Source organism: Thermobia domestica, chromosome 3 (assembly GCF_964235325.1).
Source record: "Thermobia domestica chromosome 3, izTheDome1.hap1.1, whole genome shotgun sequence".
NCBI classification, from domain to species: Eukaryota; Metazoa; Arthropoda; class Insecta; order Zygentoma; family Lepismatidae; genus Thermobia; species Thermobia domestica.
Window position 1 is genome coordinate 187,830,766 of NC_137456.1, and position 21,540 is coordinate 187,852,305.

Genomic DNA, 21,540 nt, shown 5'->3' on the forward strand with positions numbered 1-21,540 from the left:
CATAGGTCAATAGACAAATTTACATACATACAGAAACGATATAAAAACAAAATTGAGCACACTGCTAACAACCGACCGATCCCGGGTTAAGAAAAAGTAAAAAGTCACGCTCTTCTGCCCCCACTTGGCGCAGCCAAGTTGACCATCTGGTTCCAAAACGCATCTGGGGTGTTCTTTGGTCCATCATTGAGTAATAAAAAACGGCTTAAGTACCTGTTATAGAGCATAAATAAAAGGTCAAAGACAATAGTACGCCATGGTAACAAAAGTTACCAAAAATCCTAAAAGGGTTAATAGAGCACTAAAGCTTCAACCAACACTATGGTAACACTGATATGAGAAGTGAAGATCAATGTGGTGCAGTGAAGTTTCCAGAATTTGAACTTGAATTTATTTTAATGCGTTTACACAAATTTGAGTTAGGTCATGAATTTAGCAGCGGAGCGGATGCAGCAGACCGAGATCTGGAGATAAGAGGGCCTTTATCCAGCAGTTGGTAGAAAACGGCTGAATATGATTATATATTTATTCATTGTTTGGGCCCCCCCAATATTTTCTTCAAGTCGGCGCCTATGGTCAGTATAATTCATTAACATCCTGTATATATTATATATATATCAACTGCAAATGTTGAAAGGGAAAAAAAATTCTGCCTTGGGAGCTACGATTTGTGTACTTGCAGCGAAAGTACGTCATTGGAAAATCGATTCTTTGGACTAGAAAGAAACAAAAAAGAATTACCGTACTGCAAGAAACAAGCGTAAGAACTATCGAAGGAAGCGAAGTGTGTTCCCAGAGCCATATAAAAGTAATTAAGTACGCATGGAATTTGTGATTCAGAAATTTCTAATGACTCTGACTAACAATTTGTACCAGTCTTCAACGAATAAACTGCAGTGGCAAATGAGAGTTTCATTAAAAACTACAGCTTTAACTAGAGACCGTTATAGCGTGTCTGAACGTGCAACTGCTGCCCTTGCTTCCAGTGTATTGCAGAATATTGGGTTGTTAACGAATCAGATATTTCCTATGTTGTGGACAAAAACAAAGTGCTAAGAGTGTGTACGCAGTGGCGTAGGGAGAGCTGGGCCGCTCCCCTATCTCCAGTGAGTTCCGACAATATACATTGATGTTTGTAATTTTTTCTCGGAACACACAACAATTGCCTTTTAGTACTGCATTTCAAAACAAAATATGCCACTAAACAGTTCCTAGACAAGCTGTGTTCACCAACGTCAATCTTTAAAAGTGTTTACATTTTGGGGTATGGAAGTTGAGTTTTCCAAGAAACCCTGCAGTCCAAAAGAAAGAAAGGAACTAGATTAAGGTAGACCTATATGCATATGGTGACCTTGAACTTATTGTTGTACTATTTGACATAGCAATGACAACAGTTTTCATGTGTCTTCTTTGAACCAAAGCCAAAGTTTGCAGACTAAACCAGGTAATACTGAAAAGAATCAGTTCCTTTCTAATCACAATAGGAGGTTCTGAAAAAAAAAATCTTTACCTTAGTTCAAGGGCTTAGTGTATGGCTTCACGAGGATGCGTTTTCGATGCGTTATCCCCCGCAGCAAACGCGACCAAGGTGACTACTCGGTAATTTTATTTTCATCAGAGACATAGATCATACTGTAAGCCAGTCACGGTTTCCAGGCCTTACTGCCACATCTTTAATTTTGATTCATGCGAACCACGACAAATAACCCTACATAGATTTTTCTGTGATTAGCTAATTTTTCGGAGTTTCCTTGTATTTTTGTGAATTTTCTTTTGTTGTACACGCACATACTTTATAATAGCAAAGTTTCAATACTCTGCACAAAGCATCTTCCAAGCACATGTTTCTTGCTAAAATCCCCTTGCCTGGCAACATGTCTTTACTTTTTTTCTCTTTCTTTATGCTATTTGTAGACGGTCAAAAAAAGCTTGAATAAGACTATTCAATACCTCAGATTTACACGTTCAAAGGAATACTGTTCAAGACACTTGAACAAGTCTCTCGAATAAACGCGAAACAATTTTTACACGATCATAGGGGTATTAAATCATGTTTTATATAGTTGTTAATAGGTGGCAGTCCAAAACAAGTGACAGAAACTATGAAAACAAATGAAAGCGAATTGCGTATTGAATTACAGGGTGTCCAATATACAATGCAACCCGGAGTTTGGGATAGTAGAGCTTTTGAACCGGAAGCGGTACACAAATAATGGTTATACCAAAATGAAACCTTGGTCATGCATATATTTTTAAACTACAAACCAACGATTGAAGTACACTAGGAACCACACAGTGTTGCCAGATGTAACCGAATGTGTAAATCATTTTCTTTTTTTTTAACAAGACACATAAATTGACTCATACGTCATACAACTCATACTTCTGTTGTTAGTTTTCAGTTTGTATAGTTGGAGTAGCTTGGAAACTATGGAATGGAAAAAAGAATTTTTCATTTCCACCGATAACTAATCGGATGAGGCTTCTCTAAGGGGTTACTACCTAAAACGTGGTTTTCATAAATTAACATTCTGAACAAGGATGTTATAAATAGAGGATCTGCCCATATGTATCTTCATCCTATTAAATCGGTGAAGCCAAAATGCAACCGAGCATCGGCACGTCTGATTGGCTACTCTCGTTTCTACCATCGTCTGATTGGCTACTTTCGTTTCCGCCATGATTGTTGGCTCAAAATATTGCGATCCTATTGGGCGGAGTGGACAGAGTAGGTGTGGCGAAACTGTAACGTATGGCTTCAAGAGTTTGTTGTAAGGGCAGAACCTATATTTTGTAAGATCCTTGATTCTGAATTGGCAACAGTGCTGATGTTTCAGTGCATCAAAAGGTGTGTTACGGATCTGTCTACATTATGCAATTCCTGAAAACAATGAAAAAGAAACTTTGAAATTATCATGATAATACTTTTACTTACATGCACCCGGCAACATTGCTATTCATCACGAACTGAATTGTCAGTGCTACGGCAGATTCTGGAAGTGCCCCCGCTTTGATTCAATGAATAGCAGTGTTGCCGGGTGCATGTAAGTAAAAGTTTTATCACGATAATTTCAAAGTTTCTTTTTCATTGTTTTTAGGAATTGCATAATGTAGACAGATCCTTAACACACCTTTCGATGCACGTAAACATCAGCACTGTTGCCGATTCAGAACGTTAATTTATGAAAACCACGTTTTCCGTAGTAACCCTTTAGAGAGGCCTTATCCGATTAGTTATCGGTGGCAATGAAAAATTCTTTTTTCCATTCCATAGTTTCCAAGCTACTCCAACTATACGAACTGAAAACTAACAACGGAACATCTATACGTATGAGTTATGACTCAATTTATGTGTCTTGTAAAAAAAATATATATATATATATTTACACCTTCCGTTACATCTGGAAACACTGTGTGGTTCCTAGTGTACTTCAATCGTTGGTTCGTAGTTTAAAAATATATTCACGAACAAGGTTTCATTTTGGTATAACCATTATTTGTGTACCACTTCCGGTTCAAAAGTTCTACTATCCCAAACTTAGGGTTGAATTGTATATTGGACACCCTGTAGTTCAGACTTGCGTATGAATATATATATATAATATTAGCATTTCTTTTCTAACTTTCTGCAGGCATTTGGAACATGATAGATTACCTGTTCAACAATGTAAATGTAAATTGAACAATATCATCTAATTCTTATTGACTTTGTGGTGCTCATCACGAATATGAAAGCGAAAAATCGAATATTAGCTCTGGTTTTTGTTTTACATCCATGTCTAAAAATAACGTTATAATGGTGAATATATTCACTTCGAGGTAAAAATATCCCTGATCTGGTAACACTGGAGGGACTATACAAACGCTTTGTTTCTTTCTATTCCTTATCACAGTTATGTTCTATTGTTCAAAACAACAATGCTATTGCAGTTATCAGAGTTGTTGGTGCGCTTTTCTTGTAATGCTGCATATAAAAAGACACAGTTTTACAAGCATATTTTTGAACAGTTCCTCTGAGTTGCTTGAAATGACGTTTTGAGTGTTTGAATAGACGAAAATGCCGCTGCATTGTGTGAATAGAGCGGAGAATTTCTGCTACGTGTGTGGAGAAGTAGCATTTTCTTCACAAAAGCAGCATATAACACCATTAATAAGAAAAGTTACGAACTTTATTATGGTTGTAAAATTGAAAATCAAAATAAGGCATGGGCACCCCACATTGTTGTAACACTTGTATCGTGGCGGACATAAGTCTTTGACCAGGTAATGGCGACTGCTTTGAAACAAATGCAGAGTATGAGAATTAAATCAGTCATATCTGTACTTTCGTGTGGAGAAGAAACAAACTGTACTTTCGTGTGGAGAAGAAACAAACGTGTGAACCAAAGGTTTAAGAAAAACTAATGTTATTAATATGAACTTTGTTGAAGATTATTAACTTATATCATCACACAAGAAACACGAAAGGCTTTTTGAAACGAAGAAGAATAACATACAACTTTGCAAGGGGAGGCAAAGAAAGCTAACGTAAACAGACTAAAGACAAATCATTTACAGCGTAGGAATTGTGATTCAGTGGTCAAGGCGCTTGGCCAGTAATCTGGAGGTTCTTGGATCGAATCCACGTCGGGCATTTTTTTACTTAATGAATTCTGATGGCGATTCATCAGCGATGACACACGTTTTATTATATTCAAATATTTGAATACTCGGACGTTTCAATAGTTGAACTATCAAATCTTCAAAAATAATAATAGTAGTAATTATTATTATCTCATAGAAGATTAAAAATTAGAAATTTATTATCGCTCAGGTTATACCATTACAGGCAGAAACATGACATTAGGCAAAAAAAAAAAATATATATATATATATATATATATAATAGGACAGGCAGCGAAATGCGTCGGAACTAACGTTAGAGTTTAATGCTGGGCCAAGTAGAAGTGTGTCTGAACTAGTGTTGTAAAATTTCCCGAAATTTTGAACCTTTTGGTAAAAAAAAAAACTGTTTTTTTTCGATTTCTTCCCGGACAAATTGGAAACATTAAAAAAAATTAAAATGTTTGTATTAAGTTAATTTTACTAGTAATGATATCCTTCTTTTTCAAACGCATGAAAAATATAATTTCAAAAATTTCAATATTGCGAATATTAAAAAATAGCACTCGAAAATAAAACTATTCCAATTATTATCTGTATTTACGCGTATATGTTTATCCCCACAGAAAAGTTTATAAGTTTGTCGCCAGTCCTTTCGACAATGAGATATTGAACCCACAAGTGCTAGAAACGTGCCGTTTTCATTGATCTTTTTTTTTTTTTTTTTTTTTTTTTTTTTTTTTTTTTTTTTTGTAAATTGTCCAGTTCTAATGAATATTTAAAAAATATGGCCATTAGTTCTTTATTAAATTTTTAGGGGTACACTGGAAGTACTGAAATTTTTGAAAAAGTAAAACTTCATACCCTACGAGTTACATATTCCAACATCACATAGTTGTATATCTCTCAGGTGTTTGTTTCATGGCCAAATGATAACAAAACGAAGGATAACCATTTCTCCAGTCTAAGATGAAGCTTCATTGTTTGGAGAGTTTTTTTTAAAACGAACTCCGTATATAACTGACATAATTAATTGTGTGTGTAATTTATTTACTTATTACATAATGCATGCAAAAAGAAAGAATACACTTATGAATTAGAAATTCCAACTACAAGTGGGCTCAAATTTGCGAACGGTGCGAGATATTGAAAAAAATAGTCGAAAAAATTTCCCCTTTATGATACTCCTTGCCGATTTGTATGGGTGGGGGGAGAGAGAGAGGGAGAAAGAAAGATAGATAGATATAGATATATACATGATTGAAAATGGCGGTCGAATCCATACTTTACGGGGTCCCTGAGATACCGTTTAAATAAAAAAAATCAGTACCATTAGTACTCCTAAGAGGGGACGGGAACAGGTAAAGGTAATTGAAAATTACCGACATTAGTGTCGAATTAATAGTTCTGGGGCTCGATAAGTTCATTGGGGACAGTTTTGGTGCCTTTTATGTCCAAAATGAAACGTATTCTCCCCGTGCAAGCTATTCGGCTAGTCTGTAATAATAGTGAACGGAAGTTTCACATATTCAACCCTTTAATATATTTCTCGCTGCTCAAATTTACTCACTTGGCGGTATATGTGTGTGTGTGTGAATAAGATCATCTCTCTTTTTGACTTATTCGAAAAACATACAAATAATAAAGAGGGAGGATTTTACCAGAAATCCGAAAACTAAAAAGTAAAATTAAAAACTGTCGCTTTAAATATTTTTCCTGTTAGCAAAATATTGTATAATGCTGCAAACATGTTACAACAAGTAAGATTACTAGCATCAGACAAATAAATAGTTTTTAAATTATATTTTCCGGTTTTTGCTAATATTTCCGAAAAAATGTTTTTTTATTAAAGGCTTCAAAATTTTTGGAAATTTTACCGATCTCGATAAAATGTTCAACAAAGATGAGGTTCGGGATGGTTTTTATTATTTCACTTTGAAGGTGCAACTTGAGGGAAGGGGAGAGGAAAAAATGACAGATACAGAGGTTGTTCAGTCTACATTTGGCCAATTTCGACTTGCCTAAAAATTTAGAAGAATCCATGGCGCCAGGTCAGTAAGTGCTCGATGTGTTTCCCTTAGTTCCTAACAATAGCCCAACAGCGTAATTTCCACTGTAATAGGCTTCTCTGAAGAACTGAGAGGGGAATCTTGTCCCATTCCCTTTGCACTGCTTTCCAAAGTCCTTCCACAGCTGTCACACGCCGTTTTCCCAAAGCCCGCTTCAGCAATCCAAATCCACAATAGTCCATAGGACTTGAATCTGGAGATTTAACAGGTACTTCATTGAAAGGTATCACACGCATACCACTTGCCTCCTCCATCTCCTTGTAGAATCCGAGGGATGATCGTGCGGTATGTGGTGAGGCCTTGTCCATGTGAATGCGCACCAGATTGGCGTAATTTCCGTACATTGTTGGAATCTCATGCTCGTAAATCGGCCGCATGATCTGCTCCTGAAAATACTGCGAATTTATTTTGCAGTTCTTCGCCACCTTACTAATCGTCAGTTTACCTCAGTAACAGTAGCCAGTAATGACCATGGACCCTTTTGGGAAGGATTCTTTACAGACACGGACCCATCTTCTGAAGTTCTTGACGCCTTTCTCTCGGTATATGTTGGCTCTCGGTTTGCCGCAGTCGAAAAGGTAAATCGATGCTTCATCGAGCGTTAAGACGTACATCCACGTTTGTTTTGCCAGATGCCGTTCGTACAGCTTCCGGGCGTTACACTTTCGTTCCTTTTGGTGGGCATCCGTGAGAAGATGGCCTCGAGTTTTCATGACTTTTTCCAGCTTGAGTTGATGGTGTAACGTCCGGCTCACAGTCCCCAAAGACACGTCAAGACGATTAGCCATACACCTTTGTGTTTTCGGATTTTCTTGCATTGCCATTTTGCGAAGTTTCCTCTGCATGGTGGAGGTGGCCTTGGTGCATTCCCTCTTCCTAGGCAACTTCGTTCGTGATCCAAATGATGGAGCTTCGTTGCCTTTGTACTTTTTAATAACATTTTTATTCCACTTAAACTGATGTTGCAACCATTCTTGCACTGTTTTCTAATGACAGAAACACTAAAGTGGGCGTCATAAAGAGCCGCAACATACCCTTCCCAAAACCGGCTTAGTTTGGGCGGCATTTTGGTCACAGAGCGGAAACCCACACACTTGGAAACAAATGTAACACAACACTCAAAACAATGGTCCTGTTTTGTGCGTCATTGTCGTCCGCGCGGAAAAACAACTCCGTTCCCAGGAAGCCACTGCACAACACTGCAGGACGCCAAAAGCCAGGTCGGGTTAGTCCATTTTGCCCGGAAGGGGGAAGGAACGAAATCGGCCAAACGTAGGCTGAACAACCTCTGTAGAGGTGTTATTTTGCTGTGAAATGTAAAACGAATTTTATGTGTCGGAATTATACTTTAATGCATCGACACTTGCCAATGGAAGGATCATACTCACCACTTTTTCTATGGACGACGACGATGGTATTTCTTCTATCATTGTCTTTTTAATTTTCACATAACCGATCCTCTAATGCTATATTCCTATATCAATCGCCTGATGTTTTTCCTTCCGCCTAATTGCAGTAATTTTTCCTGGTTTCGTTACTTACAGAAAGACAACTTAATTCTCCGATTCGACAAACTCTTATTCATCGAGCCTTAATTCCAACTTACACTTCAATTCTTTACGTATAAGTCATTTTTTAAGTTTTTGAGCTTCCTTGTTGAACATGATATGTGATTGGCTTGCAGCACCAGTGAACGATGGCAGTTTATTTTAAAACCTAAAGTAGGAATATTTTACAAATTGTCTTCAGTATACTAAATGAATAATTATTTTTCCTTGCCCAAATTTTATCATGTTACAATATTATTTATGTATATGTATATTTAGCAAACGCTTTTTTTGTATTCTAGATCGATGAAGGATGGTGGCGTGGTGTTTGCAAGGGTCAGTGTGGATTGTTCCCGGCAAATTACGTTCAGCTTCAGTAACACGAGATCAGTTACATTGAAGAATTTTCCCAGAAAATAATGTGAAGATGGAGAAAGACAATATAAGAAAATACATGTTTACCCATATATATATATATATATATATATATATATATATATATATATATAATATGGAAACTACATTCATACTAATAATAAATATTTTATCTTTTGCTCACAAATGTAATAAAAAAATTGTTAGTATGAATGTTCCTCTTACTGTTAAAAATCATACTGTGATACGGAATAAAAGATAGTCGTAGTAATTACAATATAGGATACATTTAAATAATTGATTTATTTAACATGGTACTATTATCTTTTGTAAAGTGCATGCTGTTTTAATCTGTAGGTTTAAAACAAAAGTTATATTTTAAACACATGAATATTTTAATAATCGATAGAAATACTATTTTGCTTTTTTAATCAAATGTTGTGATCGCTATCTTCATCTATGGAGGATGTAATATAATAAAGGAAGCATTATGTTAAAAATTGAGCTCCTGTAGTTAATACCTTTACAACCACAACTGTACAAGTATAATTAATTATACCTTTACAACTGATATTTTAATACTCATTATGATCAATTATTAGTTGAACTACAAATGAAATCATCAAAAACCTTGATTCTTATTTTATTCATTTGTTTATTTTTCCATGGCTATTACATTCTTTTTAAACACAATATTCCCATACTTGTACGTATGTTATTTTAATATTGTGCCTCTGACAATTGGCCAGAGAATTTTTCAGATGCTTGATTTAATTGCTTCTATAAATAAGAATAAAGAACATTAAAAATAGGGGTGGTTGGCACCTGTTTTAAGAAGATTGTACACAATCAATGTGAACTGAGGAGCATAAAACAGTGGAATATGAATTGTGACGATGTGCAGACTCTTTTTAATTATTTAGCTCGTTTTATTCCACCATAATGTAGAGATCTGCTCACGCTAATTCTGTAGCGGATGTCACAAAGAAATATACTTAAATTACACCATGATTTTCATGGGAAAAGTGGTTTAATCTAGGGGAATGACAACATTATTTATAAAAAGTAAGTTTATTACATAACTAAAATGGTAATATATAACAACATTTAATTGAATGATTAATAAGAATAATGTGATATTTGATAGTTCATTTGATTGTTATATATCTTAATATAAATCGATTAACAGGCAAGTTATTCAGACATTTAAGTTATTGGAGATGGAAAATGAAATACAAGTATGCGACAACAGTTCTTAACCTTGAAAGTTTTATGGTAGGTACACAAATCATTTTGAAGTACCGCATGACATCTCTAAACTTGAATTTTATGATGCAACAAGAGATTATACACACCTTATGGTAGTATTCTTGTAACTCTTAGAAACTTTGACGATGATTCTGTCTGGTCACAACCGACGTCTCGAACCTATGCACCTCTGGACCTCGGAACTTCTGAACTTCTGCACTTCTGAGCCTCTGAGCCACCGTTTGAGACCTTGAGGTTCTTTTATATTATTCTCGGGGGTCACACCCAAGCCTCATATCCGTCAGTACATCCGTTTTATAATCTCCACAAATATGGAAACTTATTGCTCACTTGCATTTTGATTGGCTCTTAGAGACTGCCGCACCCAAAATACGTGGCGTGACACACATGTACATACGTGTACTGTCACAGCCGGAAGAATTCAATAGCGTGATCTCTAGACTTATCTATAGATTCATATCTATATAACCAATTTCAACATATTAATGCGGTGTCACGTTGCCAAAATCATGATTATGTATCCTGTAGGATGACTATGAGTAACCTTCGATAAGTAAACTTCCTACAAAATTGCGCAGCAAAAGCAACATTAGTCACCTTCAGAAGGTTTTACGTATTTCCTTTTTCTGTTGCTAGCTTGTAGCAAGTCAAGAGAGAAAAATGTCTTTTAAAATGCATGTTAATCAAAATAATCTTTTTCAATTCCTTCAATAAAGAGCAATGTAACCATATTTTTGAACTCAGTGTCACAGAATCACCAATTAATTGATGAATTTGAGACACCTTTCGTTTTTAAATTATTGCGTATATGCATCCTGAAAATGCTAAATTTTGAAATTTGCAATTTTAAAACATCGTATTTCTGGACTTAGCACTCTTCTTCACCTGTTGGATGTACAGTCCGCGGTATAGAAATTGTTACAAAATTCTAAGTCCAAATTAATAACAAACTCTTGCCCCTTTTTCTTGCGCATTGAGAAATACATGTCTCAATCGATTAGTTGCTTCTAGTATTCAGTACAACTCCTCCACCTCTCCTTGTCTAAAGCAGTGAGTGTCACGTGGTACACTCTTTCCATTCAGCTGAAAAAGAAACAGGAATCAAGTTTACAACGTTATAGTTTTAAAACGGTCTTTTCCATTCTTTTGTTCTGAAATATTTTTAAGAGCCTAAATAAAAAAAAAGTCACACAATGTTCCCAGAGTTTCATAAAGACCTTTAGTTTCATTCTTTCCCTTCTTTAAGGACTGCAAGCTAGTAAGATGCTCACTAAGAAATGTATGGAAATTGTCAATAACGGCAGTAGGTTTTGTGCTTCCTCAAGTCTGTAATGCACGCACAGAACTCTAAAATATCTACTGACAGAAATGAGTGTTATTCAATTATTCATTTCATTTCTTTTCAGTAATTACAAGCAAATGTACCAGTGGGGTCATTTAGGAGGGTGTAATTCCCCCTTCCTTGAGCATTCATAAATACGTATTGTTTGATCAAATGTATAGTAATACACTAATAAAAAAGTGAAAATCTTACGTCGGCGGAGAATCCCCCCTCCCCCGAATAAAATCTCAAGACACTGCTTTTAGCAAAAAAAAACCTGTAGTTACGATAGCACATTGCTAGAGAGCTTACATTTCGTTTCAAGAGTCAAAGGTTTGATATCAAGCCATATGAGTTCCTGAGCGACAAGTACTCGTTTACATAGTCTCCTTTAGCTACTTAATGGGATAGTCCAAAAGTTGACTCGTTGGATGCGCCGTTTAGATAGGACGTAAACCTCTTATAACTTAGTTACAATGTATCGTGGCGGATATAAATCATTGATCAGGTAATGGCGACTGCTTTGAAACAAATGCAGAATATGAGAATTAAATCAGTCATATCTGTGGTTTCGTGTGAAGAAGAAACAAACTTGTGAACCAAAGGTTTAAGAACAACTCGTTATTAATATAAACTTTGCCGAAGATTATTCACTTATACCATCATAAAAGGAATACGAAAGACGTTCTGAAACGTAGAAATGTAACATACAACTTTGCAAGCGGAGGCAAAGATACTTAACGTAATGAGACTAAAGACGAATCATTTACCGCGTAGTGATCGTGATTCAGTGGTCAAGGCGCTGGATCAGTAATCAGGAGATTCGTGGTTCGAATCCACGTAGGGCATTTTTTTTACTTTAGGATTTTTGATGGCGATTCATGGACGATGACACACGTTTTATTATATTCAGATATTTGAATACTCGGATGTTTCAATACTTGAACTATCAAATCTTCATGAATAATAATATTAATAATAAACAACTAACTAACAATAACAGTAATTAACTCGTAGAAGATTAAAAGCTAGGAGCTAATTATCGCTCAGTTCATACCATTACAAGCAGAAACGTGACATTCGGCAAGAATATTTTGGTTTTGTTTAATGATGCCCACGAGAAGAGGAATGTTTCATCTCGTTTCTAAAACAAACAAAAAATGAGAATTAACATTTTACATTCGAGACGGGAGAAGACGAACTCAAATTATTGTCTCACTTTTGGGGATGAGAATCGAAACGAGACGAAAAATATCGTAAACATTTCTCGTCTTGTCTCGATTCTCGAAATAGTACATGACCATTCTTTAAGGAACAATTTTTCTGTAGACAATCTTATAGACTTTTTGTTACTTTGTATTTCAGAGCTCATTGAATTAGGGGTTGTGTAGGTATTTTTGTAGCAAAGCTTTTATAATTACATCTGCATATCGTAAAAATTAGTTTATTATATGCCTTACTGTTGAGTGTTATTCAATTATTTTCCTTAAAACATACAGTAAAATACTTTCTACATGAAACTTTAGTGGAAAGCTTTTGTTTAAAATGTGGGTAGTTGCAGAGGTGTGTCTTGAAGGTACGGAACCCCCTCTCCGAAATTCCTACGTTTATGCTTTGCCAAATTTTAGGGCAAGTTTAAAACTTTTAATACCATTATTTTATTATTATTATTATTATTATTATTATTATTATTATTATTACTGAAGTGTTGTTAATTTAATGGTTCACCTTCTTCCACCCAGCTTCCGCCTAGTGGGCATTGTGCTGAACAAACAGCATGTGTGTAGGTTTTTTCCGGGTTCCGCTTCCTCCCAATTTCTTTATTCCAATATTTCTTTCATTCTCATCATCGACGTCTTCTGTAGCATAGCCGGCATAACCATTACTTAAAAACAAATTTCCTTATGGCTCTTGTGAGTTCTGTGTCTACTTTCTACATGAAATTTACCTCGAAACTTTCCGTTATAACATTTAGCTAGTTGTAGGGCCATTTAGCTAGTTGCAGAGGGTATGTCCTGATGGTCCTGACACTTGTCTCCAATTCCGGCTATTTTGTAACTTCTGCCTAACGCTACGGGCGATTTTACAGATTTTAATACAATGTGTTCTCATACAGAATCTCTCTTCCAGATTATTATTATTATTATTGTGAGAAAAATAGACATAATATTTGTATATAAGCCTCTGTACGTTGGTTTACTGACCTTGAATTGAGACTTAAAAATTTCATCCGTTTTCCCACTTAAAAGTATCGATAATTCAACAAGGAAATAATTAGACCATAATAATTTAATTGAAATTCTTCGTAATTTTACCCATGACAAACACTTTACCATTTTATATCATAAAGGTCAGATCCATCGTTATTGAAAGATCGGTGCTTGAGCGATTGACGGTAGAAATTCAAACTCCGATTAGTTAGAATTTCACAACCTGATTGTATTACAAGTGTAAATTCTTTAGTCGGTAAAGGGGCCGTGGATCATGTCAGAATTGACAATGTGTTTTGGTGAGTCAGTGGTTCATGGTGGATGGTGGTTCGGAGTGAGTCATAATGCGTTGTGGCCCAAAGTGGGTCACGGTGTGTGGTCGGTCGTGGATCACGGTGGGTGCTGGGTCAGTGGGTTGTGGGTCAAGGTTTTATTGACCCACGCCATCTCTGAGTTAACTGGTTTGAGTTCAGTTTAAACTTGAAACAGAGTGTGTCCGTTTATTTCAGAAAACGAACCGTAATTTGGTTCAGTTTTGTTTGAAAATAGACACTATATTGCCACTTTTCAGAATATTCATATATATTTTGGAAAATTTCCAAACGAAATGTAATGGTTTCGTTTTAGGTTAAGGTATTATGAGTCTGCTGTTTCACTTTTGAATGGAATTACGATTCCCCATGTTTTTCTACGTATTTTTTTGTGAAAAAAACGTTAATGAGCAATAGAAAATACAACTTTTTTCGATTTGGATTGCTTTGGGTTAACAGCTTGAAAATGAAATCTTTACGTTTAATGTCCAACGACTATGCCTGTTAAGTTGAGGAAGACTATGATTGAAGTAAGTAAATTCTGATTGACGAAATTGTGGAATGAGAAAGTGGGTGTGTCGCGAAAACACACGAGCACAATGTTGTCCGTCTCAAGCTTACTTGTCTTGGGAACGAACCAGGCACCCCACCCATCAGATAGTTCAGTAGGCGGGGTCTCAGTTTCGATTCCCGATGGGAGAGACCTTGAAATATTAAATGTCCTTACTGTATCTGAGTTCGTGTCCTTGTCGTTCAAGGTTACTGGAATTACCTGTAAAACGCGAATAACCGAATATAATAGAGATAAATTACGGAGATAGTTTCGGTCTTTTTTTAAAATTTAAACTTGAATGCTCTGGACTATATTTTATCATGACCGAAATCAGTATTTCATCATTAACAAAATATTGGAATCGTAAACGTTTGCAATTTGCTATATAGACGAGTGTTTCTTGACTCTTACGAAACGAATGCTCAAGCCACTACCTTAAGATCGCTCTTTTAAGTGAGTTAGGGGTTCGCGGTTGGCTTCCCTCCGAGGATATTCAGAAACATTTTATAGTTTAGAAAGTAGATATTTCTGGAGTATAACAACATAAAAAAATAGTCAATTTCTCTCGTTCTTACAAGTTAGAGTTGAAAAGAATTCCTCCACAGGGGAAAAACTAAAAACATGACGTCACAGTCTACAATCTCGATTCCTACTGTCTGAAAACTTCGCGTGTTTCGTAAACAATTCATGAATACAAACGGGTCATCCTTCAGGCCTAGTATGAGTCACAAATTTGTCTGAAACGTCATTGTGGAATTCTTATTAATAATCCAATGTATTTTACCCAAAGAAAGGGTGTTACTATGAATCGTCATGAAGACAAATCTTACTTAGTTTCTGTTAAGGCATCCGAAGGTTGGATTTTCATATTGTCCAGTAGTTGACACCTTTTCCCCCTCTTTTCTTTACAAAGTATCTCTTATAAGCCAATTGCTTATCTATCTATCTATCGATATATATATATATATATATATATATATATATATATACTGCTTATCTATAAGGATCTTATAGAGGATCCAAAACATTTATTTTTATTTTTCTTAACTTGAGTATGCTAATTTGCATTCGAATAGGACGTAATATTGAGGGCGTTCACCTTTGATACTTTGGGTCCCGGGTTCGATCCCAGCCCTTGCCAAGTGAACTTTGTGGTGGACAAACACCGTGGGCGTGAGTTTTCTCGGGGTTCTCCCGTTTCCTCCCACTTGATTCATTCCACCATTTCATTCATTACTCATCATCACCGTCTCCTTTAGCCTAACCGGCATAACCGTGGGACATAAAACTCAAAGATTTCATTTCGTTTTTTTTCGAATAATTTGGGTTTCGATTAACCGAGATTATACTGTAACCACATTCCACACTGAGGAAAATTAAAGTAGAATGCCTTTGTGTACTCGCGTAAAATATAGTTCTCACTGCCTAGAATAAAAGGGAAGCGAAACTCTTCTTGTATCGTCACACTGGAACAAGCTATTACAAACAGACATGATAAAATTAAGGAGAGCATCACTACCTCTATATTTCACTTGGAATGGAATGGAACACAAAATTTTTAAGAACTTTATAAGATAACCTTCGGTTCTTCAGGAGCGAGAATTTGTCTATAATTTTATCCAATTTTTACGTTCGATTGGTAGTACACGCAATCTACCTTCTGCCATGGTGCTCCGTAAATAATTCTTGATATTTAATTTTCCATTTCATAGAATTAGTGGGGTGTTTACGATTTTGTTTTGAGGGGCTTTGCTTATTTCGGGAGGGGGCTTTGCTAACTTTATTCCTGGAAGTGTGAAAATTCTGCAATATATATATATATATATATATATATATATATATATATATATATATATAATCAATGAAATTTCGGTGAGTGCTGAAGCCCGGAAGCCACCCCGTTAATAATGTATGCCACTGCATAGAGTACAGTATTAAGTATATTGCGTTGATTCAAATGAAGTTCCTTCTGACCATTAACATTTCTAGTGAAATCATTATCACGTGCATTAAATGCAGTACTGTACTTACTGAAAAGTGGAAAATGCAAGTAACTAACGCTTATCCAAGAAATATGAACGTTAACTGTAAGAATGTACTTTTTCGCTCTCTCCATTTTCGAATATGCAGGAAATGAAAACAGCAAGTGAGGAGGAAATTCCTCTCATTCCCCTTGCAATTTCCAGCCATAAGAAAATATGAATTGCACTTCAAAATATTTGTAGTGGAGCTAAATGGGAATATTAGTTTATCGGGCCTACCTTACTTGTGGGATTACGCTTCGCCACTGTTCAAGACACACCTCTGCAACTACCCACATTTTAAACAAAAGTTTTCCACTAAAGTTTCATGTAGAAAGTATTCTACTTTTTTTTTTTTTTTTTTTTTTTTTTTTTTTTTTTTTTTTTGAGGAAAATAACTAATAAAAATAACCGAATATCACTCAACAGTAAGGCATATAATAAACTAATTTTTAGGATATGCAGATGTAATTATAAAAGCTTTGCTACAAAAATACCTACACAACCCATAATTCAATGAGCTCTGAAATACAAAATAACAAAAAGTCTATAAGATTCAGTCTACAGAGCAATTGTTACTTAAAGAATGGTCATGTACTATTTTGAGAATCGAGACAAGAAGAAAAATGTTTACGAACTTTGTCTCGTCTCGATTCTCATCTCTCCGCGGTGGCTCAGTGGTAGAGCGTTCACCTCTGGTGCAAGGGGTCTCGGGTTCAAACCCTACTTCCGCAAAGTGAACTTTGTGGTGGACAAACACTGTGTGCGTGGGTTTTCTCGGGGTTCTCCCGTTTCCTCTCACTTTCTTCATTCCACCATTTCGTTCATTTCTCATAATCACCGTCTCCTTTAGCCTAACCGGCATAACCGTGGGACGTAAAACCCAAAAATCTCATTTCATTTCATTTTTTCGATTATCATCTCTAAAGTGAGACGATAATTTGAGTTAGCCTTGTCCCGCCTCGAATGTAAAATGTGAATTCTCATTTTTTTTGTTTGTTTTAGAAACGAGATGAAAAATTTCTCTTCTCGTGGGTAACATTAAACAAAACCAAAATATTCTTGCCAAATGTCACGTTTCTGCTTGTAATGTTATGAACTGAGCTATAATTAGCTCCTAGCTTTTAATCTTCTACGAGATAATTACTATTATTGTTAGTTTATTATTATTAATATTATTATTCATGAAGATTTGATAGTTCATGTATTGGAACATCCGAGTATTCAGATATCTGAATATAATAAAACGTGTGTCATCGTCGATCAATCGCCATCAAAAATCCTAAAGTAAAAACAATGCCCGACGTGCATTCAAACCACGAACCTCCTGATTACTGATCCAGCGCCTTGACCACTGAACCACGATTACTACGCGTCAAATGATTCGTCTTTAGTTTCGTTACGTTAAGTTTCTTTGCCTCCGCTTGCAAAGTTGTATGTTATATTTCTTCGTTTCAGAACGTCTTTCGTATTTCTTTTATGATGGTGTAAGTGAATAATCTTCGGCGAAGTTTATATTAATAACTTGAGTTGTTCTTAAACCTTTGGTTCACAAGTTTGTTTCTTCTCCACACGAAACCGCAGATATGACTGATTTCTCATACTCTGCATTTGTTTCAAAGCAGTCGCCATTACCTGATCAATGATTTATATTCTTCACGATACATTGTAACTAAGTTACAAGAGGTTTACGTCCTATCTGAACGGCGCATCCACCGAATTAACCTTTGGAATATCCCGTTAAGTTAGCTTTCAACGTAGCTAAAGGAAACGTATGTAACAAGTACATACAGTTCTCCGTAGCAGAATGGATAAAGTCATGGTTCGATAACTACAAGGTTCGTTGTTCGAAACCCGTCTCGGAAGTTTCAGATTTTTTAAATTCTTAATTCCTCAGTTCTCAAGATCTTTCCCCTGCCTTCGTAATCATCTGATGCTCTAAAAAGAGTTGTCCACCTTAATTATTCGACAACTGACTAATGTGATCCTCGCAGTTCGAAACCTTCCCTTCTTCTGAATCACAAAATCACAATTTTCGTCATAATACGAATGCTGTCCGATCATTTTCCTCCAATTCTAAATCTTAGTATATAAATCATCCCTTGCTGTCTCCATACTTAATCTCTCTCTCTCTCTCAAGGTCGCCCAGGAACTCATATGGTTTGAGATCAAACCTTCTACTCTTGAAACCAAATGTAAGCTCTCTAGCAATGTGCTATCGTGACCCTATAGGTTTTTTGCTAAAAGCAGTGTCTTTTAGATTTTATTTGGGGGGGGGAAGGGAGAGATTCTCCGGCGACATAAGATTATCACTTTTTTATTAGTGTATTACTATACATTTGATCAAACAATACGTATTTATGAATGCTCAAGGAAGGGGGAATTACACCCTCCCAAATGACTCCACTGGTACATTTGCTTGTAATTACTGAAAAGAAATGAAATGAATAATTGAATAACACTCATTTCTGTCAGTAGATATTTTAGAGTTCTGTGCGTGCATTACAGACTTGAGGAAGCACAAAACCTACTGCCGTTATTGACAATTTCCATACATTTCTTAGTGAGCATCTTACTAGCTTGCAGTCCTTAAAGAAGGGAAAGAATGAAACTAAAAGTCTTTATGAAACTCTGGGAACATTGTGAGACTTTTTTTATTTAGGCTCTTAAAAATATTTCAGAACAAAAGAATGGAAAAGACCGTTTTAAAACTATAACGTTGTAAACTTGATTCCTGTTTCTTTTTCAGATGAATGGAAAGAGTGTACCACGTGACACTCACTGCTTTAGACAAGGAGAGGTGGAGGAGTTGTACTGAATACTAGAAGCAACGAATCGATTGAGACATGTATTTCTCAATGCGTAAGAAAAAGGGGCAAGAGTTTGTTATTAATTTGGACTTAGAATTTTGTAACAATTTCTATACCGCGGACTGTACATCCAACAGGTGAAGAAGAGTGCTAAGTCCAGAAATACGATGTTTTAAAATTGCAAATTTCAAAATTTAGCATTTTCAGGATGTATATACGCAATAATTTAAACACGAAAGGTGTCTCAAATTCATAAATTAATTGGTGATTCATATTCTACTGTTTTATGCTCCTCAGTTCAAACCATAACTCTACAGGTTTTTTGCTAAAAGCAGTGTCTTGTAGATTTTATTCGGGGAGGGGGGGATTCTCCGCCGACGTAAGATTTTCACTTTTTTATTAGTGTATTACTATACATTTGATCAAACAATACGTATTTATGAATGCTCAAGGAAGAGGGAATAACACCCTCCCAAATGACCCCACTGTTACGTTTGCTTGCAATTACTGAAAAGAAATGAAATGAATAATTGAATAACATTTCTGTCAGTAGATTTTAGAGCTCTGCGCGTGCATTACCAGTTGGAAATTGCCTACTGCCGTTATTGGCAATTTCCATAGATTTCTTAGTGAGCATCTTACTAGCTTGCAGTCTTTAAAGAAGGGAAAGAATGAAAGTAAATATCTTTATGAAGCTCTGGGTACATTGTGAGACTTTTTTTTTTTTTTTAAATTTAGGCTCCTTAAAAATATTTCACCACAAACGAATGGAAAAGACTGTTTTAAGGTTATAACGTCGTAAACTTAATTCCTGTTTCTTTTTCAGCTGAATGGAAAGAGTGTACTGCGTCACACTCACTGCTTCAGACAAGGAGAGGTGGAGGAGTTGTATTGAATACTAGAAGCAACTAATCGATTGAGACATGTTTTTCTGGATGCATAAGAAAACGGGACAAGAGTTTGTTATTAATTTGGACTTAGAATTTTGTAACAATTTCTATGTCGCGAACTGTACCAAACTAGCCTCGTATTGAATGGTATTGTTTCCATTTATCTCACATAGAATTAAAGATGTAAATATTTAAGAAGAGGATATTAGAAAAGTGTTCTAAATTTCTACTATTGCTAGCTTCAGAAAGGAAATAAAGATAAACAGATACACAATAATACTGAAGGAAAGCATAACAATTCAGATAATAAAAAAAAAACAATACACAAACACAGTATGAGATCAGATGTATATTTCTGTTTAAAAATGCGAAGCCAAATGTCTCTGTTTAACAAACTCGTTGTATTCTAAATGCATGTAATGGTTAAAAATTACAATACAGCAAATTTTAAAGAGAAACAGAAGTCATTAAATACTATAAATACGTGAATTAGGATTCAGTATTCCTGCTTCCTAGTGTTCACTTTTCTTTCAGTATACAACTATACTTAACTTCATCCGTGATAGTGAACAGACCAATATACATCAGTGATATATAAAGGCAGTGGCGGCGATACCGGCTTCGGAGCTTCCTCGCAAAAACTGAACAAAAGGCTTTGTTACTCGAATTTGATTGACAATTTATATACGCGTACTAATCTACCGTTTTACAGTGTTAACAGTATTACCACTATGATTACAACTATTGTGAATAATAATAATAATAATAATAATACATTATATCTCCGGTTAATCGAACTAAAGTGGGGGGTTATTTTGGGATAACTTTTTTTCTTAAGTCATGGACATTATTACCGGGCCTGTACTACAGTATTTTTTATTTATCTGAGATGTTTTGAAGATCAAATAACTTCAAAACTCTCTTCGTAGGCTATACTTATGTTCTTTATTAAAGTTAAATTAAGGAGCTCCATAGTCTAGTGATTAGAGCGTTGGATTCATGTACACGTGATCCGGGTTCAATCCTCCACTGGAGTACTCCAAAATTTTGGCGTCCGCCCAGCATCGTGAGAAAAACTAGGGAGTGATACGCCTGTTGGCGGGAGGATGACACAATGGGCTCCTATTGTGGCTCCTATTCGTCACTCAGGTGGTCGTAAGTCCATCAGTCATTAACATATGGCATTGAGGCGGCTCAGGACTCAAGATCTGTTTCAGTTTTTAGTTTTTGTAAGTTAAATAAACATTTTTAGGACTACAATACATCTATATGTAGTTAGTATTGTAATAGTTTATAGCATATGGATTAGCCATATCCTAGCGCGACCCCCGTCCTCTAGATTATTCCCGTGCAGTACAGTACATGTTTTTTGGATGTGCGATTTCGAATAATTGGGGGGCCGCGGTGGCTCAGTGGTAGAGCGTTCACCTCTGGTGCTTGGGGTCCCGGGTTCGATCCCAGCCCCCGCCAAGTGAACTTTGTGGTGGACAAACACCGTGTGCGTGGGTTTTCTCGGGGCTCTCCCGTTTCCTCCCACTTTATTCATTCCACCATTTCATTCA

The 21,540-nt window shown here is 35.9% G+C and overlaps 1 protein-coding gene across 3 annotated transcripts in view; it reads left to right on the forward strand.

The window, feature by feature from the left end:
• Cortactin (cortactin) overlaps positions 1-9,097 on the forward strand; it is a 773,732-nt gene extending 764,635 nt beyond the window's left edge. For all 3 annotated transcript variants that reach the window (XM_081752063.1, XM_081752064.1, XM_081752065.1), the window contains one exon: positions 8,521-9,097. In XM_081752063.1, coding sequence (XP_081608189.1) covers positions 8,521-8,598 — 78 coding nt within the window. In that variant the 3' untranslated portion in view covers positions 8,599-9,097. The remainder of the gene's footprint in view (positions 1-8,520) is intronic.
• Positions 9,098-21,540: the final 12,443 nt, after the last annotated feature.